Source organism: Sylvia atricapilla, chromosome 27, assembly GCF_009819655.1.
Source record: "Sylvia atricapilla isolate bSylAtr1 chromosome 27, bSylAtr1.pri, whole genome shotgun sequence".
In the NCBI taxonomy this organism is placed as follows: domain Eukaryota; kingdom Metazoa; phylum Chordata; class Aves; order Passeriformes; family Sylviidae; genus Sylvia; species Sylvia atricapilla.
Genome location: NC_089166.1, coordinates 206,676 through 228,914, shown reverse-complemented (window position 1 = coordinate 228,914; position 22,239 = coordinate 206,676). Strand labels below are relative to the sequence as shown.

Sequence of the window (22,239 nt, the reverse complement as noted above, 5' to 3'; positions counted from 1 at the left end):
TTCAGGGGAGGATGGAGATGCTGCAAAGGGATGCTGATCTTTCAGATGGGGACGGGGGAAGATGGGTGCTGCAGTTATGTCGCCCCAAAGCCAGGCTGGGCCCCAGGGATTTGTGTTCACGCTGGGTTGGGGTGGCAGCGCTCCTGCTTGAGAGCCCCCAGCCCATATGCAAGAAGAAGCTGAGCTGCTGCTCAAAGGGTGACAAGACATAGGTTTATTTTTCATCCATGCAAGCAAACAGCCTGGCAGCAGGCAAACCAGGATGTGCTCCATCCCTCCCCAAACTGCCCTCTGTCACCCAAGTCTCTGTGGCTTTGCCCACAGATCAGAATTGGCTGGTGGGTGACCAGGCTGGACCAGCTCCAGCCCTGGGCACAGGGGCAGCTTGTGACGGCTCCGTGCCTGCCGGAGCCTGAACTTCTCTTTCCCCTGATTCAGACACTGACAAATAAATAGCTCTTCTCTGCCCTGGCTCTTGCATAGTGGAAAGGAATGTCTGACCTGATAGGAGAGAGGAATCCTGGATTGTGGAAACCCATGGCTTCCTTGGCAAGTGTGCCCATGGCATGGCTGCCAGCCTGGCCAAATGCCCACGCTTGCACCCTGTTTGTGTTGCCCTGCTGGTGGCTGCCTTATTTCAGTTCCATTTCTGAGCTGGATTTGAAGGCCTTTCTCCTGGCTGAGAAGAACTTGACACCAAAGAAGATGGTGGTGATCAGGAAGATGAGTGCCAGGGCGAGCAGGACCCAGCTACCTGCTGTGGCTTGACTTTTGGTCAGGGACATTCCCAGGAAATCAGTTTTGCCAGAGTCATCTTGGGCTGGAGTGGCTGGAAAAGAGAGAAATGAGAGACATGGTTGTTGCTGGGGGTCCTGGGCTGTGGTATGTGGGATCACCCTTGCTGGTCTCTTCGATGCCTTTGGCCCCAGCTCCACGAGAAGCATCCAAACACTGTGGTTTTTGGGGTGGCCAAGGGGCACCAAGAGAATTCCACTTCGTTCTGATCCCGGTGAGGGCTGAACCCTGGCCACTCGTGGACCTGCTGTGCTTGGCAGAGCCCTGCATACCTGTGTAAGGAGTCCAGCTGTACTCGGGCCAGCCCAGGACCTCCCCGTTCTTCTTATTCTCCTTCTCCAGCCACGTCATGAGTGGCTCGAAGTAGCTCATCAGGGCCTCTGCTGACATGTTGGGCTTCCCTGTGATGAGCTGCATGGCTTCGGGCCACGGCTTGCTGAAACCCAGCTTCAGGGCATCCCTGTGGCAGGAGAAATCAGCTCCAGTATTGTTCCCCATCACCCTCTTGGCTGCCAACCCCTCCCTTTCCCTTGGGGCTCTTGGTATCAGCATCCCTGGGTACAGTCTGAACCCCCAGAACCACGGGGCTGCCAGCCTGGAGAACAGGGAAGGACATTTATCTTGGAGGGAAGAGAGGTTTTCATGGATTAAAACCCTCCAGTGAATCCAGCCTGATGCAGAGCAGTCCCTGGGTGAAAGGGTTAATTTTGCAGGTGCTTTTCTTGAAGCAAGGGGGTTGTTTTCCCTAAGGAACTGTGGGCCGGGAGGAGGAGGAGGACGACGATGGAGCCTTCCCCCTGCCAGGGGCCTAGCTACCATCTAGTGGCTGCTTTTGCAATCACAGCCCCAGCGCCCAGCCCAAGGTGTCCCTGCCCCAGGTATGAGATGGGAGGCATGACCAGGGGCTGTGTGCCTCCTGTCTTGCTGGGCTGCCTTTGAGGTTATTTGGGGAAATAGATGCCTTGGCTTTACCCTGCCCACACACCTACCCCAAGATCTTCCCAGCCTCCCGGGACTGATAGATGTCACAGGTGTGCAGGGGACCCGTGTGGTTGGCTGCATCACAGAGTGCCTGGTGGAACTGGAACTGGATCACAAAGCTGACAAAGTACCTGGTGGAGAGGGATGAAGAGATGGGAATAGACCCTAATAATGCCTGTGCAAGAGAGGATGTGGCTCCCCTCTTTCTCTGGTTGCACCCTCCCAGTCTGGAGGAGCATCACTGGCTTTGGAGCTAGACCTGCTTCAGGTCAGCTCAACCTGCTGAGGGCATTTCTCCCATAATGTGTTACACTTTTTTTCAGAGTGGATGAGCTCATCGTCCTTGGATAGGGAGAAATTCCCCTAAATCCAGACTTCTTCTCTGAAGCTTTGTCCAAAGTCTCTGAAGCTGCCCAGCCCACGCAGGATGGTACCACCAGCCATGGAAAAAGGTGTCATCACTGGCATCTGACCTGGGGATCCTGCTTCTATATCCAAGTGGTGTCCCTTATGCCCCAGCCCTGCTTCCTTACCTAATGTAAGGGACGTTGGCAGGGATGTGAAACTTTGCCCCAGGGTCAAAATCATCTTCAGACCTCACTGCTGGTGGGCACAAGCCCTGGTACTTCATCCTGGGTGAGAGATGAGAGTCAGCTTGGGGAGGAGGAGGTGGGGTAAAGTGGGAAGGAACATAGTGCAGCGTGAAGACAAAGGGAGTGGTTGTATATCTCATCATTCCCATTGCAGTCAACTGGATCACAAGGAGAAAACACCCAGTGGGATGATAGCCAAGGCCCTTGTCCCAGAGAGGAGTCTGAATTCAATCTTACCTGAGGTTCCACCACTCCTTGTTGTACTCATCCTCCTTGATCCGCCCGTCAAACACCTTCCAGCGCCACTGGTCCATGAGGTACCCGAAGGGCAGGAAGGCGATTTTGTCCAGGGCGATGCTCATCAGGTAGTTAATATCACTTTCTGCCCAAGGCGTGAAGATGTGAGCAAGACAGTGCTGTATCCCCCTCTCCTCTCTCTGTGGGTCATTCTGCCCCAGAACTGGGTGTCCCCAACACATCCTGCCCCCTCTAAAAAGGGGCAAAGCCACCATATATATCCCTGAGCCTTTCACCCTTGCCCAGCCCCTCCTGACCGTCTGCATTTCCAGCTATTCCTATCAGCATCCCCAAATTTGCTATGTGGCCCTCCAGCTCACCTTCATTTTCCATGACTTGGTCCAGCAGATTGATGCTCTGCAGGTGTTTGGGGGTAGAGACAGACAAGGCCATGACATCCCCAACAGCCTCATGGAAGCCAGGGTTGGCCCCGTCACGGAAGGAGATAGGCTGATCTTTGTACTGCAGGAAGTACTGGACGTGGCCCATCTCGTGGTGCACTGTGATGAGGTCGTCCATGTTCACCACGGTGCACTGCTTGATCCTGTGTCAGGACACAGGGGTTACGGGAGAAGGGAGGGCAGGGTGGCATGAAAACCTCCGGGAACCATCACATCCCCTTGTGCTATTTTTCCTTTTTATGTGCCCCCTCCCCATATCTGATGCCAGGCCAGGCTGGCCCTACTCCACTGGGTTGGTCTCTTCTTCCTCCTGCATCTCCTGCTGACCCTGCCCCTGTTCATCAGGACAGGGCAGGGCCGGCATGGATTGCCCTCCATTCACCATGGGGACTCCTGCCAGCATCTTGGGGACCAAGGGAAGGGCCATAGTTGGGGTGCCACAGCCACAGAGCAAGGTGTAGAATACACTGGTGTAGAATCAGCCCATGTCCCCTTATTCTACAAGACGCTTTCTGCCCCAGCACCACATCAGCAGTGCCCACCACCTGCTCCCCATGGGCACCTGAAGTCCTTGCGGTTGTAGAAATCCCAGGCTGAAGCATGGCACACCACCTCCCGCCCATCCGATGGCTTCTCAATCATGGATTTGTCCCAGAATTCCTGTGGCATTGGGATGAGGCCCAGAGAGGTGAAGAAACGGTCTGACTCTTCAAACATTTTCTTGGGTGTCCAGCCCTGGGGAAAGAGCAGAGACCTGGTAAGGGGCAATGGGGGTGCTGGAGGCTGTGGAATGATGGGAGGACAGGGGATCTCCTGGAGTCAGCTAGGCCTGGATCCAGGTCTTGGCATGTAAAGGTAGGGAGAATACAGATGAGGCATGGATTGTTTTTGGAAACATTAGAACATCCGGCAACACAGGTGGTGGCAACAGCCAAAGATTCCTGGGTCCCAAGGGGTTTCCCCAGAGCAGCCTAGAAAATCACTGACCTGTTGTTTCATGGCTGGGGTGGCATCCACCTTGGTGGCATTTGGGAAAGGTACCACCAGATCGAAAATGTTGGACCATGACTGAGCCCACATGTTGCCTGGGAAGAGCAGAAGGACAGTACATGTGAGGAGGGAGACAGGGAGAGGAGAGTTACTCCCTCCTCCTGCACAGGTAGATCACCCTGGCTGCTCCCTGCCTTCTCTGGTCCCTGCCCTGTCTGCATGAGGGCAATGTAGGCAGGAGCCCATTCATGCACAAGAGGTCAAGTCGTGCTGAGCATGCTGCCCTTCCCTGGGGCAGACTGGCCTCCACAGACCCATCCCAGGGGACATTTCCCCTCAGCCAGAGCTGAACAGAGAGCAGTCTTAACTCTTGGCATGGCACAGAGACAGCCACACCTGGTGGGAGACACAGCTTAGCTCAAGCAGAGCCCTTACCTAGCAGATGGGCAGGGATGGGACCCTTCAGGTTTATGTGCTTTGCACCATACTTTTTATAGAGAGCTCGGCGTACATAAGCATGTAGGTTGAGGTACAGGGGCTGCAGCTGCACATATAGCCTCTCCAGATCTTCCTCAAAGGTGGGTGTCTCGTATAGGGATCTCCAGTAGGCCCCATTGTCTTTGTAGCCTGTGGCAGGGCAAGAGCAGAAGCTGTCAGACACTGTCCTTGGGCAAGACTCTGTCGTGCTGTTTAGACACTCCAGGCCCCTCCATAACTGTGAGAGAGTAGATCTCCTGGGAGTCAGTGAGACCTCCACACCCTTAGGATTTTGACCCTCAGTTGGCTGAAGGGTCCAATCCCCTGTTCATGGGGGTGTAAAGCCATGGTGGGCTCTGGGGGAGCAGGGCACTGACCATTGAGCACAGCTGCCTTGTTGCTCAGTTCCACGTATCGCTTGTAGTTGTTCCTCATCTTCTTCCCAGAAGCATCCCGCCAGCCCTTCCAGGCAAAGAGGAGTTCATCATAGTCCCGAGAGGTGGCCATGATGTCTGTGAGGTCTAAGAGAGCAAATGAAGCCACTGTGATCCTGTTGGATGGGCTGAACAGGTGCAATGGTTCTATAACCAAAGTGTTGCGCAGGGGCCATCACAAAGAAGGTGAAAGAACCCTTCATTGCCTTTCTTCATGCCCCAATTAAAAAAAAAAATCCCTCCCTTCTAGGCCAGTGCCGATGCCCTGCAGGATACCCGGCTAGATCTTACCAGGATCCAGTGGGTGACAGATATTGTTCTCTCTGCAGACCTTGGCCACGCTGTACGTGGTCTCCATATCTGAGAGGAGGGTGTTATACTGCAAAATCAGAATATGTAAACTGGTTATCCTTGCTCCTGATATTGGAGGATGTCCCAGCCCATCGAGGTTTTTGTGTGTTTTACTCTGGTCCTTTCCAAGATCAGTGTGACCCTAAGGGACGCAACATGGGGTCAATACAAGAGGGCCTAGGGCCAACAAGCAGTGTGCCATTGTCACCCAAACATCCAGGCCCCACTGCAGCTGGGGATAGGCAACATTTGGGTGGGAAACTGAAGATAAGGATTTTGGCTTTGAGTAGAAGGTACCCAGCTATCACTTTTTTCAAGACAGATGGTGGCTGCCCAGTGACATTTCTTAAATTTTGAGAGAAGCTTGTGTCTTCCCACAGGATGATGGCAAGAGACACCCTCTCTTGCTCCGTCCCCTTGCCACTCACCTCCTTCAGCTCTTCCTCAGGTAGGGCTGCCCTCTCAATGACACTCAGTTTCTTGAGGATGCGGGTGACACTTTGGTCCTGGAAGTCAGAGGTGTCAAACTGCCTGGCCCTCATGCCGTACTCCAGGGTGTGCTTGGACATGGCCAAGTTCTTCTCCAGCTACAATGAGAGAAGGAGGGTTACTTCAGGGGGAAGACACAGGCCGCTACTAGAAACACCATGTGGCATCCCATGACTGACATCCTCCCCACAGCTGCCTTTGTGGGTATCTCATTGGATGATGAGGGTTTTCAAAGAAAATGCACTTCCTGGCTGAGAACCTTATCCCTTTATGAGGGGCAGAGGCTGCCCTGGTTTTCAGAGATTCTGTGAAATGTGCCCTGGGTACCAGCTGTCTTCCCTGGCTGTTGGCTCTCCCTGCACAGCCCCAAGGTCATTCCCATACCATGATCTCCTTGTTGTGGTCGGTGATGTTGGTGTTGTAGGCCCAGGATGCCTCGGTGTAGGCATTCCACACTTCCTCAGCTGTCCTGTTGTACTCGGACAAGAACTCTTTAGCTTGTGCCTCATCTGCTATTTTGTCTAGAGAAGGAAATAAATGGGGGAAGAGATGAGAAAGGTCAGGAGAGTTGCAAGAGCACTATCCCATAGAGAAGTGGTTGTTAAGCTTTTCCCAGAACTGCAGGTCCATTGAAGGGTGCCACAATTTGGGAGCAGGCTGAGCTAAGAAATGGTGGAAGAGGGGCTCTGCTGGAGTGTCCCATTGGGCAGAGGACCAGATAACAGGACAAGTTGCATGCCCTAGACTCTCCCGCTTGACCACAAACAATACAACTGAGAAGAGAAACTCCACAACATGACTGATGACATCACTACACAGCTTCAGGCAATGGCACCTGCCTCCTGGGAGGCAACACCCTGTGGGACTTCACTGGAGCTGGGTATTTCTCTTTCCTTGTAGGGGGACCACCACACCCAGAGCAGAGACCTCCTTCTGCTTCTGCCTGTGGATTAATGATGTCCCTTGGGGCACCTCTTCCTGACCCTCCCCAGACCTGGGATGGAGCTGCAGCCTTACCAATGCCTTCAGGGTAGCCTTCAGGGACAGGTGGACGCCAGTCAAACTCAGGCCAGCCCAGCACCTCATTGGTCTGGTTGTTCTGCTCCTGAAGCCACTTGGTGACAGGGCTGAAATACTCCAGAAGGGCACCAGCGTCCATCTGACTTGTGCCAGTGAGATTCAAGAGGATATCCTGCCACGACTTTGAGGACCCAGCTTTCAACACTTCCCTGCACAGGAGCAGAACAGCAAGAGCCAGCATGAGGCCATGGGATAGATGGGAGAGAAGCAGTGATAGTATCCCAGCATCTTAAGGGTTGAAGATGCTGTTCCTGAGTGGGACATGAACCTGCCTGGGAAGCCACTGCCTGCCCTGCATGTGGAAACTGAGGACTCCCTGTCACACACTCATGCATTTAACACCCAGGGGATCAACAGGAGCCAACTGTGCTTTAGTGACCTCTTGTCTGAGTGGGAGCTCATGACTGGGACAATAGCAATACTCCAGTGAGATCCACTCACCCCACCCCAGTGCTTCCATGTATTTCCATCCATCCATCCATCCATCCATCCATCCATCCATCCATCCATCCATCCATCCATCCATCCATCCATCATCCATCCATCTGCAAAGCTATTTCTCCAGCTTACTTTTCCTTTTCCTTCCTTCCTTCCTTCCTTTGCACACCATCAGCTTCCTTGCACCCATCTGCTCATGTCGATTTTCCTGACCCTCCTCTGTCCTCACCTGAGTTTGTCTCCAGCCTCTTTGGATCTGTAGATGTCACAGGTGTGCAGGGAACCATTGTGGTTGGCTGCCTGGCACAGTGCCTTGTGAAACTGGAACTGGAGGATGAAGCTGACAAAGTACCTGCCAAGGAAGCCCATGAAAGTCAGAACTGGGGACAAGGGGAAGCAGACAAGTCCAAGAGCTCCATCCCACCATTTGTGGTCCCAAGTGTTGGGAGATCTCTATGTCTTGAACAGGAGCTCACAGAGGTGATCCGCCACCCACTGCATCGCAAACCTTGGTCCCCTTGCCAACACTTCCTCTACCTGATGTAAGGAGTGTTCCCTGGGATGTGGTACTTTGCTCCAGGGTCAAAGTTGCTTTCATTCCTTGAAACCGGAGCGCAGATACCCTGATATTTGGTTCTGTGGAAAACAGAGAACAACAGCATGAGCATGGGAATAATAACGGATCAGAAGAATCTAGTCAAAGAATGGCAAGGCTTGGCACAGTACTGAAGAAATCTGCACAATTAGAGCATGATTCCATGTATATCCATCCATCCATCCATCCATCCATCCATCCTACTCACCCACCCATCTCTCCATTGTTCTCCCACCATCTCCATGGCTACTTTTATGCTTTTTCTTTCCTTTCCTCTTCCCTGCCTCCCTTCCTTGCACATCCCCAGCTTCCACACCCCCATCCCCCCTTGGTGACTGTCCCCTACCTCAGATACCACCAGTCGTAGTTGTAGCGGCTTGGCGGCGTGCGGCCACTGAACACGTTCCAGCGCCACTGGTCGATGAGGTAGCCAAAGGGCAGGAAGGCAATCTTCTCCAGGGCCATCTTCAGCAGGTAGTTGATATTGCTCTCTGCATGAAACAGAGCCTGAACCAGGCTGGAAAGGAGTCTGCATAGACACCACTAAAATTCTGGAGGCATTAGAATTTTAGTGGGCAGATCTGGATGAGAAATGGGGATAGCATTTCACCATGTAACCTTGCTCCTACTGTAGGATGCAGGAGGTTTCTGTAGATACAGTTATTACCTCAGGCAACATGTGCCTTTTACTGAGTGGGGACAATGATAGTGACAAGTGTGGTGTCCCCTTGCCCCTAGCCCAGGTCTCAGAGTTAAAAGGTCTTTGGTGACTGCAACTCTTCCTGGGACCTCAAGGTGAGGGGGTTTGAGGGAGTTTGATCTGCAGTCACACCACTGCAAAGGTTCTGATGGTTTAGACCCAGAACCAGAGTGAACTCTAGGACAGTCACCACCATATCATGAGGAGCACAGGGGATGGCGACATCTGTTTGTCCCCTCAAGGAAACCCAGGGAAGGAAGTTTGGAGAAGGACCTGCTGGAGACCCAGCTGAAGCTGTGGGGTCAGAGAGGGGTTGGCAGCACTGCCCTGACGGGCTGTTGGCTGCCATCTCTATGGTGGCCTGGCTGCCAAAGGCAGGCAAGTTGGGTAGCAATGGCTTGAGGCAGAGACCATCTGCTTCGTTGTGTTTATGCAGCACTGGCCCAATGCTCTTGGCTGCTGTGATGTCTTTCTTGTCATAAAACGTATTTAATGACACGGCAGGAGGATCCCAGGACTGTCCCTCCTCTGCCAAGCAGCCACCTGGGGCAAGTCTGGGAGTGCTCAATTTCCTTTGCCGCCATCTGCTTTGATGTGTCGGCTGAGGGATGTCAGGTGAGAGGATGAGGCTCCTGACAAGCTGGGCAGTGCCTGCAGGGACAAGTCCTGCCCTGACGTGCTGGCTGGCAGCTGGACTGTCACCCACTGACCGCCCTCGTGACTGTGCATGTCAGTGCTTGGTGCCACCTCCACAGAGCCACACTGGGAGCTCCAGTGGTGGATGCTTCTTGTTGAGGGAGAGAGGGAGGAATGCTGGAAAGGTCAAAGCCAATCAAGCAAAAAAAGGTTGTTTTCTAGTTTGGGCTCTGTTGGTGAAGGAAAAAGCACAGACAAGCTCTGGAGAGCATCCCTCCTGCCTCAGCAGTGAAGACGATGGAGCCAAGAAGGGCTCTACTTGCACCCATGGAGACAACAGAGGGTTGTGCATGGACCCATGGAGATGAGAAGGGGTTGTGGCAGCTCTGGGCTCTATTGTCCAGACTGCAACCCACCCTGGCATGTTTCAAACCCTTCTCACTGCCACAGGCAGTGCCACAGCCTTCCAGGACACCCAGATCCTGGCTGCCATACCTTCATCCTCAGTAGCACTGCTGAGGAGACCGATTTTCTTGAGGTGACTGGGGGTGGAGACAGACAGCGACAGGACATCGCCGATGGCCTCGTGGAAGCCAGGATTGGCCCCACTGCGGAAGGACACGGGCTGGTCCTTGTATTGCAGGTAGTACTGGATGTGGCCCATCTCATGGTGCACTGTGAACAGCTGCTCCATGGTCACCGATGTGCACTGCTTGATCCTGCCGTGTGAAAACAGCATTGCCTGAGCTGAGTGAGGGACCCTGGCTGCCTGTGCACCCCTTAGTGGGAAGGACTCCCAGAGAGGGTGGCAACACTCCACAGGGTAAGGGAAAGTGGAGGGGAAGACAGGACAGCATTGCCACTCCAGACCTCACCTCAGAAAGTGCCATATTGGGCTGAGGTACCCAAAAGGGTGATCACTGAGGACAATAAGGAAGGGTGTTGCCCTGTAGCCCTGGGTCCCTGCATGTCCCCACAGACCTGAAGTCCTTGCGGTTGTAGAAGTCCCAGGCCGAGGCATGACACACCACCTCCCGCCCATCCGTCGGCTTTTCCAGCATGGACTCCTCCCAGAATTCAGGGGGCATCTCCAGAAGCCCCAGGGAGGTGAAGAACTCCTCCGAGACCCGGAACATGTGGGTGGCATTCCAGCCCTGGTGGGCAGCAGGCAGTGGGTTATGGCTGAGGAAGGGGCTGCCTGTGCCCTGGGCCTGGCCTCCAATGCTCCCCCAGGACTGTGGGAAGATGAGTTGCTCCCAGGGACTTAGGTCCTGCCCCTCTCTCTGTGATGGGGAGGCCTAGCTCCAGAACTGGTGTGAACATCCTTAAAAAGCACTGAGCAATGGTGCTGGAGCTCAGCAGGGGCAGGAGAAGGGAGCAGGACTGATAGCCAAGAAGTGCTTGGAGCTGTGTGATGGTATGAGCACAGCAACACAGCCCCTGGCCTGGGGACTGGCAGCAGTCCCAGTGCACTGCCCACTTTTGTCCACCTGCTGCCTCTTTGGCCATTGCCAGAGATAGAGCAAGATAATTTCTTTGTCGCTTCCCATCCCAGACATGGATTTTCTGCTGTCTCTTATACAAGTATGAGAAATGACTACCATGGGGTCAATGTCATGGGCCAGCCTTGGTAACATCTCCTGCTTTTTCTCCCTGGTACCCCCCAATGAGTCCCTTAGCCCATCACCTGCTCCACCATGGTGCTCGTTACATCAAGGTTGCCCTTATCAGGGTCGGAGATCACCAGGTCATAGATGTTGTTCCACTGCTGAGCCCACATGTTCCCTGAGAAGAGAAAATAGCTGGAGTAGAGCTGGTGACAGGTCAGAAGAGAAACACAGTGATAACTGGGACCTCTCTGGCCTTGTGTGTGCCCCTCTGACACCACCAGCACCCCTGGGCACCGGCTGGGGGAGTCCAATTTCTTACCCAGGAGGTGAGCAGGGATGGGACCCCTGAGGTTGATGTATTTGGGCCCATAGTGATCATACAGCTTCCTCCGGACAAAGGCGTGCAGGTTGAGGTAGAGTGGCTCCAGCTGGTTGTAGATGCGCTCCAGGTCCTCCTCAAAGGAGTCTGAGTCATACCAGGAGCGCCAGTAGCTGCCTGTGTCATTGAATCCTTCCAGGGACACAGAGAAGACCTCTGTCTCCAGACCCTGAAGGCTGCTCCCGACTACCCATCCCCAAAAGGTGGGACCAGGGACTAGCAGCAGGATTTTTCCCCCTTCCCCAAAGTGATAGTACTTGGGAAATACAAGCTGGATGCCTGGCTGCATGTAGGATGGGGAGAGCAGCAGGGCATCCCAATGTCCCAGTCCTGATTTGAACCCCAGGTCCCAGACCACCCCCTGGCTGAGGATCCCCTGGGTTTGTACCATCCATCAAATAGGCTTCGTTGCTCAACTTCACAAACTCCTCATACTTGGGGCGCAGCGGGTTCCCTGCAGAGTTGTGCCACCCCTCCCAGGCGTACAGCAGCAGCTTGTAGTTGCGGGAGGTGGCCATGATGTCTGAGAGGTCTGGGACAAAGGGGACAAGCAGAACATAAGAAGGCAGCTGGAGAGGGAGGCATTTGCCACAGCTCTGCAGAGGTGCCACCACTGCCACGCCAGACCCAAGTGCCCATCCTCACACTGGGACAATCGTAATTAATATGAGTGGCACATGCCAACCCCAACCCACTGAGGATGTGGAGACCAGGACAAAGTCATGGCCATGGGGTGCTCAGCAGCTGGCAGGATCAAGGGGATAGAGGCCATACCTGGCTCCAGATCCCAGCAGGTGCCATTGGACAGGCACACTTTGGCCGTGGAGTAGATTTTGTCCATTTCACTCAGAATGGTGTTGTACTGTAGGAAAGGAAAAGATGTTTGGGCAGCAAAGGGACAAGGAACAGCCCTTCAGAACGGATCTACAGGCTTCCCAGCTCTGGATTGTGTGTCCAGACTGATGTGGAGAAGGATTGGTGTGTTCATACAGCATGGTTTTGGTGACATAAGTGTGTTATCGCTCAGGGTTTTGGCATGGTGGGAGCAGGGATGCTCTTTGGGACAGACAATCCCTGCACAGCCACGCTCCAGAGAGGGGCTGTTTATAAAGCTGTTTGTCAGTGGGGCCGTGGCACAGGCTGTTTATCTAAATGGGTTAAAAAAAAAAAATAGGAGAAGAAAAGCAGGAGGTTGAGGGGTATTTGTTTCTGTGAACTTCAGTTGCAGCAAACAATAGCAACAGGAGGTTTCCGGGAACATGCCTGGGAAGCCCATTCCAAGGGAAGGAAATTCCTCTGCTCTGTCTCTCTCTCCACTCCCATTCCTCTGCTCCAGCTGTGCAGAGGGGATGGAGATGGGGACAATGGTGGCTGTGGGCTAGAGCTGCCCAGGGATGGGCAAGACATGACTGATGTGCAGGGAGGAGACATGATGCTGCCTGTTATCTGGGAGAAGGCAGGGATGGGTTTCCTGGAAGGAACTGGGGCCGACAGTTCTCCGGAAGGGATTGCATCACAAGGCTTTGCCAGGGTTTTGCTGGGAATGGCTGTCAGGGAGCTGTGGGTCAGGATGGAAGGGCCTGTCCCTGTGCTCATGTAGAGCAGAGTGGCTGCCAGCCTCAGCCTGGGCGATATTTTCATGCATGGAAATAAAAATTCAGGTAAACTGCTCTGAAAGCTCAGGACCCTGATGGGGAAGGCTCAGGATGTCCTGGTGTCCCTAGCATGGAACTGTGTCATCAAGGCATAGCATTTCTTATCTTGTGGGAGACTCAGGAGCCAGGTGGCTGCATCAGCCCTTCTTTTCAGTAGGCTGCATACCTGATGAGCCCAGAGGGGTTGGGACAGCTGGCTCCAGCCATGGGCACAACCTGGCTGGTGTCCAGGTGATGCCCAAGACTGCTCTGTGTAAGCAGGAATTCTCCAGTTCCTGCTGGGATAGCTCCAAGATAAGGTTAGGACTCACTAATAGGGCCAGAAAGCACCCCACATCCCCTGAAGATAGCACTCCATCTTCTCCTCAATCACTTTGTAGAGGCAGTGACACCCTCCAAAATGCAACAGGTCAGCAGCAGAGTCTGGATGCTTGTGAAAAAATATCCCTCTAAGGCATTTCACAGCAGCTCAGCCATGCCCAGGGCTTCACTGCCACCTCATTTACCTGCTCTCTCTTTGGCAGGGGTAGATTGGAGGGTCCCAAGGTCTGGATGGATCCAATGATCTTCCTCAGCTGGGGGTCAGTGAAGTTATTCCACTTGTCGCCATAGAGTTCCTTGGCTTTCTTCCCCCATAGCTCTGTGAAGTTCTGCTCCTCCAATGATGCCTGGACCTGCGTGGTGAAAGGGGACATGGGGGCTCAGGACCAGCCCCAGGATATGTCACCACCCTGGCAATGGTGTGGGGACCAGGGGCAAAGTCATGAGGGTTTGTGGGAGTCAGAGGTGATAGCACATGGGGTGACAGGCAGGGATGTTTCCAGCCCATGGCACCCATGGATAGAGACAGCCGCTTCCATCTGGCACAGCAGTGTCTGCAGCCCCTGCTCGCCTCTGGAGCTCCCCATGAGCACCCACTAGGGTGGCCTGTGAGGGTGTTTTGGAGGGAGCTCCAGGGTCTCATATGAGATGGGAATGATGGGACTGGGTGTCCGGGCCATACAGTCAGGGTGTCTGGGTGCTCCTAGGCTGGCTTTGACATCTGCTGGACCCTGGTTTTGGAAGGAACTCTGAGGTCTGGCTTAATTTTATTTCTATTCCTGCTGGTTTTCATTTTCACAGAAGCCCAAAAGATAGCTATAAATGTGCCACATTCACCTTTCTCCTTCCTGTATGTCCTCACTATATCTGTACACTTCAGTTTCTATACCTTTCTCAATTGGCTGTCTGCACCCTGTAATTGCCACATCTGGGGTTCACCCATTTGCTCTTAGTCCCCAGTTTTGGGTGCCTCACTGTGCTCCAAGTCCTTCCAGCCCCGATCTCCCTTCCTGGGCCACGGGCTAGCAGTTAGCTGCCAGCACTGTGGGGAGTTATTTAGGCAGCTGGAGCTGTGGCTGTGGTTTTGGGACAGGGTGCATTGCAGATGGTTGTATCCCAGCCTGATCAGTGTCAGCAGTATTTTTGGGAAACTGATCTTTTAAGAGTGTCCTGGCCCAGCGCAGGTGGAGTGAGATGGTGCAGAGTGCCTGGTCAGAGTCCATGTACCATCCTGGTGTGATTTATGGAGCTCATTAGCTGTGACTTGTGGCATTCTTAGCCTGGTTCCAACACGCCTGGTTTATTTTAATTTTCACATTCCCTCAGCAGGCAGCAGGGAAGGAAAGGAGTAGTGATGTGGCAGAGCCGGAGGCTGTCCGGGGCAGATACCCATGCAGCTGTGGGACATGAGGGTGGGAATGCCAAAAGTGCCAGGTGCCTCTGGCTACCCAGCACTGCTCCCACGACTCCCCTTGGACATCCCAGTGCCCACAGCATCACTGGTATCAACTGGCCTCAATCCCTCAATGTGCCTGGATATGCCAGCCCCACAGACACCCTGCTCTTGAATCACTGCTCTAAACATGATATACCTTTACCCCTTCCCAGACCCCATGCAGAGCTGGAGGAGCTGGAGAAAACAGAGTTTAGCTGTGTTTTTTCTTCTCCTTGAACAGACACCTGTGTTTGGTCAGGCAAATTGTACCCTAAACTTTCCTGACAGCTCCTGTGGAGTGAGTTGCAGCCAGTGGTGCTGCCTGAGACCCTCTTGCCATGCCCACCAGTCCTGGCCCTTCACCCCTGCATCTGGGATGTCTCTCTGGAGGGGATGCCCCTGTGGGGGGCCCAGAAGCCCCTTGACACCCACAGGCTCAAAGCCTCCCTACCAAAACCTCCACCCCAGTCCCTCCCTGCTTGTGGGTGCACAGCGAAGACTCAGCTCAGGACACTGGGACTGTCTTGGCCCAGGCATCTGCAGTAGTTCTGCAGCCAAACATGAGCAGCCCCCAAGCCCCACTGCCAGCCTCTTGCCTAGAGTCCCAGCTTGCAAAAGATGGTACATCTATCTGTCTGTCCAGCATCCCTCTGTCCATCTCTGCCCCTGCCTTTGACCTTCTGCTCTCAAGTCCCTTTGTCACAGGGTCCCCTTTTGTGGCAGGCCCCAGAGCTGCCTATGCCCGGGTGGCCTGATCCAGCCCCTCTTGCATTATGGATGTATAGGATTTGCCTGGCCCAATGCTCTCCCAGATCCCCCAAATCCAACCTTTTGGGTCCTGCTGGCCAGCTGTTATTCCTTTAGCAGTCAGTGACTCCCCATCCCACCACACCTCCCTGCTGCCCCATCATGGGCTGATCTCAGGGGTTCAGATCCCCTCCTCTATCTGGGCTGGATTAGGAGCCTTGACATTGCAGGGAGCTCCTGGACATGATCCTCATATAATTAATAGCACATAAAGGGGGAGGGGGGGGAAGCTGGTCTGGAAATGCTTTTTGAGAAGTCCATGCAAAGTGCTCTCCTGGCTCTAATTTTGGACTCTGTAGCTGGGGTGTTTCTTCTCTGTCCCAAGATCCCCAGCCCCACCACATCTGCAGCTAGAGCTGGGTGCCTGCCCAGCCATCACGTCAGCTTGAGAAAAAAAAGGCTGAAAGGGCACCTGGGCCCTCTTGAGTGTCCTGCCAAATTGGCAGTGGCCAGACCTGGCAGTGATCTTCCCCTACGCAGGAAGATGCATTTCCTTCCTGCACAGGGCACACTGTGCTCCCATCCCCATGGGATCTGGAGGGTTAAGGGCTCTGTGTGGCAGCTCTTGTGTGATACTGGGATCGCTGAACACACCGTGGTCAGGTGTAGGCTGCACTGCCCCTGGCGCACCTGTAATGTACCCTGAGCTGCATGCAGTGACTGTCCGTGACCCCGAGCACGGCTGGGGCCGGGGAAACCACGGCAGCCTGCCCAGGCACTGCCATCCCCTGGCCTGGGCTGTGCTGCAGCTCACTCAACCGAGAGCAGACCCGGGGTTGCTCCGGCTCCCTGCTCCGCTAAATACAACGCAGACACATGCAAACCCCTGAGAAAACACATACGTGCCTGTGGGATGCACACAGGGTTGCTCCCCGCAGAGGCTCCTGCCGTGTGTACCTGGGCTGATGTCTAATTCTCTATAGCCTGGAGTGCTTTTCCACCACTATCTTTGTCCCCCTGGGCTGGGGACGCAGGAACAAGAGGTGGCAGCCCTCAGTCCCGATGCCACCCAGCTGCTTGTGCACTTTGGGCTCCTGGTGTCTGCCCCAAACTAAAACCCTCAGCACTGGGATGTGGTGACACCAGGCAGGGATGGGGACGGGGACAACTGACACCTGGCCCAGCTCTGGGAAGAGAGGAAAGTGGAAGGTGCTGGGAGGAGGTAATCACCTCTAAAAATAACCTTGACTCTGCTCTGGGACCACAGCTGTCGTTCTGGGGCAGAGTCTCTCTGAAAACCAATTTGGGGCAAACCCCTGCGGCTCCTTGGACTACATGTCCCAGCCCTGGTTTGCCACCCCGAGGTGCTGAGACAGCAGCCCGCAGGGAGGAAGGGAAGCACACCAAGTGACCCAGCCCCCCAGTCTCCAGCGCCGGGGACACCCCCCGGTGGCATCCCCCCCGTCCCGCCACCCACCTGCAGAGCAGCATTTTCGGTCGTCAGGTTGGTGTTGTAATTCCAGCTGGCCGAGACGCTCTGGAAGAGGACGATCTCGGCCGTGCTGTTGTAGTCACTGGCGAAGAGGGCGGCCCCTTCCTCGGTGGGGTCCCGCTGTGGGGGCTCGAGGTCGGGCCGAAGGGCAGCTGCCAGGCTCAGCCCGAGCAGCAGCCCCAGCGCCGCGGGCATCGCAGCGGGAGCGCGGCACGGACGGGCCCCGTTCGGTGCCTTCCGAGACGGCTTTGCCTCCGCTGCCGGCTGCTTATAAGCCAGCAGCTTTCGCGCAAACCCTGCCCACCGAGCCTGCCTCCCTTCGCAGATAAGAGCGGAGTATTCTGTCCTCCCTTCGGCGGCTCCGAGGCTTGCGGGAAGGAGCGGGGAGAGAGTGCTGCCTTGGGGTGCAAAGTCCTTTTGGCTCCTGGCACTGTCGGGAGGGAAGGGGAAGGAGCTGGAGGTGAATCCAGGGAAAGGCAGAAAAAAGAGAAAAGAGAAAGGCTAGGGTGGATGGGGTAGGTGAGATGCGGCTCCATCCCTGCAGGGTCCCAGTCTCCTCCCGACTTTGCACAGGGGGACCCAGCTCAGCTGGTCCTTAGCAGGACATCTCCCCGTGCCAGCATCATGCAACAGACGCCCCTCGGCAGCACCCCGGCCACCTGCGGTGGGCAGCAAGGGCAAGTGCAGGAGGGAAACTGTTCCTGTGGGACGCAGCCAAGGTCTGTCTCACGCTGCTTCCTGCCGAAGTGAGCCCCTTCCCGGCATAACTTCATTTTTCAATTAAACAGTATTTCTCCTGGCTGTGAAGGAAATCACATCACACCAAGTGTTTTGGACTTGGAAGAATTATGCTGACGACAAACAAGTAACAAAAAGTTCCTTCAAAATGAAAACCAGACCCATGTTGGTGGGCCTGATAATTCCTTTGCTTTGTTTTCTATTTAATCAACTAAATCAGTTTTCCCCACGGCCTGACCTCAGCCCTGGGAATGTTGCCTGGGCTGAACTTAGGCCTTGGGCTGCCTGACCTCATTACTCCTTCCTGGAGCAACAACCCCACAGGCACACTGGGAATCCCTGTCAAGAGAGACTATCTTTGGGGGGGAACAAAGGGAAATCCCTTGACCTTCTGTCCCTGCTGAGAGCTGCAGAGCAGCTACACACCATCATGGCCCCTTGGAGTGAGTCAGTGGGGTGACTTCATGGGGACAGTGTGGCCACTCAAAAAGGGACAAGTCCTCCTGTCAGCACTGCGGACCCTAAGGGGCGTGCACAGCCATTTGAAAATAAATGGACTTAAAAGACTGCAACCCTCAGATGTCTATTAAACCTCATTCCAAAAATCCCAACTTCATACCCTGTTCTAGCACCCTCCACCTGCACAGGCTGGTGTGGGCACATGAAAACCTTTCATCCCCCTGACCCTAAGCCCATGAGGGAGTCCCCACAGTGGTAGTGCACTGGACATCATAGAGCTGGAGGCAAAGTCAGCATCTGCCTCTAGCCCCCCTTGATGACCCCTTTCCCCACCAGTCACAGTTCTCTGGAAAGTCCAGTTTACTGGGAAGTTGGAAAAAAATTGGTTGGTTTTGGTCCAATTTGGCTGGAGACCAAGCGCAAGTGAATGGAGATTTCCTGCCCCCCTCCAGTCTCCGTTCCCTGTTGCTCCAGGGAGGGGTTTTCCCAGCTCTGGGTTGTGGTGCAGCCTCTGGCACCAGTGGGAGTTTCAGGAGAGCAGTGAGGCTGAAGCAGTCCATGTAATGTCACTGGTACCCAGAAATCCCAGCATATGAGGCCTTTTCCAAGGCAGATGTGTCCAATGGAGGATCCTGCAGGAGAAGGATAGTGCTCCATCTTTTTACACCAGAGCATCTTCCAAGGTTGGTGCAAGAGAGGCTGGTGCTGCTGCTGCTGGAGAAGTTCCTCTCTAAGGCTACATCTCCAAGAATGCCCATGGCTCTCTGTCACCCTATCTTATAAAACTCCTGCTGCATCAGGTAGAAAAATATCCCACATAAAGGAGAGCACTGGTGGCTGTTGGTCCAGGAAGGCAGGAGAGATGCCTGCAAGCTGTCAGATGCTTGTTGCTACCTCTGTGCTGCCCCAAATCCATTCTGTGCTTCAGCAGCCACCAAGGACAGGTTCAGAGTCACCTGTGGGCATTCTGTGGAGCAGTGGGACCAGTCCCCGCTCTCCCCGCCCCTCTCAGGGGTGCTGGGGTGGGTGACGGACATCTATCTGCTCCCAGGCTGCAGGGTACCCGGCGCTGCCAGCGCCACAGCCCAGAGGGGCAGGAGATGCTGAGGAATGTGAAAAATGCGTTGCCACGGAGACGGATGCGGAACTGCTCGCGGGGACGTGGGCTGGGGGACGCTGGGCGGGACGTGATGTCCGCGGCAGCTGCCCTGGGCCAGAGGATGCTTCCCATCGGTTTGCATCGCCATCATCACTCCGTGGGGACTTTGTCCTCCCCCTCCCTGGGGCACGTGTGAGCGGACACGTGTGCGATGGCTGGACTGTCACCACAGCACATCGGTGGTGACACGGTGGCGGTGCCTCACACATGAAGGAGCATGACTTGCTCTCAGCATTTTGGGTCGGTTCCTTGACTTGCCAGACCTGCAAAATCTCCCTGCCCACAGTCAGCAGTGCTGGAAGGGGCACCCAGTGGTGCAGCCCAGAATTCCCAAAAGAAAGAAATAAGGAGTTTTGTCAGTACATGTTTCTTGGGAGAGCTGCAAGGTGTCCATAGTGGTGGTGTGATGGAAGATGGTGAACAGCTGTGGTGGAGCAAAGGAGCAGGAATTTGGGAATGGCCCTGGTACTGACCAGAAGGATTTGGTGATTTATGTGGGTATATGCCAGCCCTAAGACCTCTGGCTGGGGATGCTCAAGTTTATTTTGCCCTTCTTTTACTATAAACCACATTTTTGGCTTCTCCATCCCACCATTTCTCAAAGGGTTCAAGGTTGCTTCATAACTTCTGTCTGATCCATCTCTCTAAAGAACCGAGGAGCTTCTGGAGGTGAGAGAAAGGATTCCCTTTTGTAGAGAAATCATTCCTTCCTTATTTAAACCCAGAAAGAGCTTTTTAAGTCCAGAGTGCAGCCCTGTGGGTCACTTTTCCTGGTGGCTGTGGTTTCATGGGCATGACGACTCCTGCACCTGTTGGTACAAACCCCTTCACTGAGAATTTTTCCTCCCTTTCCAGACCCTGAGTTTAAAGGCGGCTGCTTTATTTACTGATTAATTCAATCAATTATCATAGTGTATAATTCGCTAAGCTGCTTTCCCAGCTGTGGTGATGGTGTTGTGAGGGAGAGGGGAAAACACATCCTTCCAGTCCAAAATTTTAATCTAAATAAACAGCTTTTTTTTTTCCTCATCCTTAAAAAAAAAGAAGAAAAAAAAATGCCCCAAGCAATCAGGCCTTTTGCCATTTATTTCAGACCTCTGATTGCTAAAACAATTTTCAGCACTTCCAGAGAGTGTTGAGGCTGGTGGAGTCCCTCAATGTCACCTGGATTTGGGAACTGTAACGCCAAGAGGGACACAGAAGTCCTTGCTCCTGCTGTCTGATTGCAAAAGGTCTCTGCTGAGCAGTTTTGGCAGCACTGTGGGGCTGTTTCCAGCTTTTCCCTAGATTTAAGGTGCGTTGAAAGCCTGTTGTGTCCCCTCTGAGTGGAAATGGGGGGCAATGGGCTGTGGGGGAGCTCATTCTGGCCCCACGACAGCAAGTGTTTCTCTATCACTCAAAGTGCACACTCAGTGGAACGCAGCAGAAAGCACCTTATCACAATTTCCACCGCACCCCATAAAAACCCTTTCTAGCACATACCTGCCCTAGGACAAGGGTTTATTGTCCTGTGAAGCCTGGACCTGGTGCAGGTGTGGGGATGCCTGTGACCTGGGCTGGCTGCATGGGGCAGCTGGAGAGGGACCATGTGTTTTCCCCTGCTGGCTGGCTCAGTGAGGCTGGAGGTGAGTGGGAAGGGGATGGAGATGTGCTTTTCACCATCCTCAGTCTCATTCCCAGACTGGGACCAGTGCCAGCAGCCCAGGGTGAGCCCATTGCAAAGACAGCCCCGAGGATGTGCTGTGACACTGCAAGGCCCTGAATATGCAGAGTGCTGAAGGCACTGGTGGGCTCAGGGCTCCTAAATGATTCCCATGTTTTGAAAGGGTCCTAAACAAATGTAAGACTGTAATAGTCCAGCCCTTGGGGAGCCTCCAGCCACAGTGCAGGATATGTGCACAGTGCCAGGCACACAGTCACGAACATCACAGGGCAAGAAGTAAAAACCTGGCCAGAAATCATTGCTAGTTCTTCGTCCTTCCTCCTTCATCCCTCCTCCTTCCACCTTAATTTCTCATCTTTCATCTCTCATCCCTCATTTTTTGTCCTTCATCACTCCATCCCCCATCTTTGCCACTCAGCCAGAGCTGGGCATGATACAGGGTAAGCAAAGAGGCCAACGTGTTCCCTCTGCACCAATCAACCCAATAATACATGGCAAAGTCCATTATTCCCTTCCGCCCCCCCTGCCCCTCTTTTTAATAAATGAAAACAATCCCAGCCCTGAGGCGAGCGAGCGTGACGGTTCCGGGAGCATTAATCATCTTCTGGGAGCCCGGCATGGGTTATCACTGCTGTTTATCCAAGCTGCTATTAAAAAATCGCCATAAACGTGCCTTAGCCTCTTCTGAAGGAGATGAAGTGCTTGCAGGGCTGCGCTGGGCTGATTGTATCACCCATCCCACGCAGCAAAGTTGTGTTCCTGGCCAGGAGGACAGGGTGGCTTAATTGCTGCCAGGAGGAGAACCAGAGTCTTTTCCAGCTGATTTGCAGCCTGGGAAGGATCCAGGTCCTTTGGAAGGAAGCTTTGTCCCAGCTGGGAATTACCTGTTTTTCAGCCTTTACAACATCACAGGGAACCAGATATCAACCCTTTCGATGTGTGTTTAATCCCAAGCCACCCCTCGGCCACCCTTTTGGCAGCCACTGAACCTTACAACATGACTGTTATTTTTTCTCTTATATTTAGTGAAAAATGGTTAATTTAGCCCCAGGTTTGGAGTTTCACATAGAATAGCAGCAGCTGAGGTTGTTACAGGCAGCACCTTGGCTTCTCCAAGGCAGCTGGGCTCTTGAATTGCAACCCTCTGGGTAGACAACTTGCAAATTAGCATTCCTTAGCAATAAAAATTTGATTTAGGAAGAAGAAGATAGAAACCAACCAAAAAGAAGTTAGATCAGCAAAATGGTAATTTAATAATCTCTGGTGGAGACAGGGAAGATACCTGTGCCAAGGTGGGAGGCGCAGTTGGGCGAGGACAAGAAGT

General features: G+C 53.9%; 1 protein-coding gene across 1 annotated transcript; it reads right to left on the bottom strand.

The window, feature by feature from the left end:
• Nucleotides 1-191: 191 nt before the first annotated feature.
• Nucleotides 192-17,121, bottom strand: ACE (angiotensin I converting enzyme). Its single transcript, XM_066336977.1, has 25 exons — nucleotides 16,882-17,121; nucleotides 13,408-13,575; nucleotides 12,021-12,108; nucleotides 11,635-11,778; nucleotides 11,187-11,378; nucleotides 10,945-11,042; nucleotides 10,239-10,411; nucleotides 9,753-9,976; nucleotides 8,268-8,412; nucleotides 7,864-7,962; nucleotides 7,556-7,678; nucleotides 6,826-7,037; nucleotides 6,193-6,329; nucleotides 5,748-5,906; nucleotides 5,260-5,347; nucleotides 4,912-5,055; nucleotides 4,493-4,684; nucleotides 4,055-4,152; nucleotides 3,630-3,802; nucleotides 2,987-3,210; nucleotides 2,607-2,751; nucleotides 2,310-2,408; nucleotides 1,785-1,907; nucleotides 1,068-1,255; nucleotides 192-829 (listed from the first exon to the last, which is right to left on the bottom strand). Exons 1-25 carry the CDS (start codon nucleotides 17,089-17,091, stop codon nucleotides 633-635), a joined length of 3,843 nt encoding a protein of 1,280 aa, XP_066193074.1. The 5' UTR covers nucleotides 17,092-17,121; the 3' UTR covers nucleotides 192-632.
• Between the last annotated feature and the right edge of the window lie 5,118 nt (nucleotides 17,122-22,239).

Bases quoted from the DNA above. Each gene is read 5' to 3' on its own strand.
- ACE (XM_066336977.1), bottom strand. From the start codon at position 17,091: ATGCCCGCGGCGCTGGGGCTGCTGCTCGGGCTGAGCCTGGCAGCTGCC. The intron at 8,413-9,752 runs GTATGGCAGCCA...TGTTTCATGCAG, and splicing joins CAGTGCTACTGAGGATGAAG to AGAGCAATATCAACTACCTG. The intron at 7,963-8,267 runs GTAGGGGACAGT...TGTTTTCCACAG, and splicing joins TACGACTGGTGGTATCTGAG to AACCAAATATCAGGGTATCT.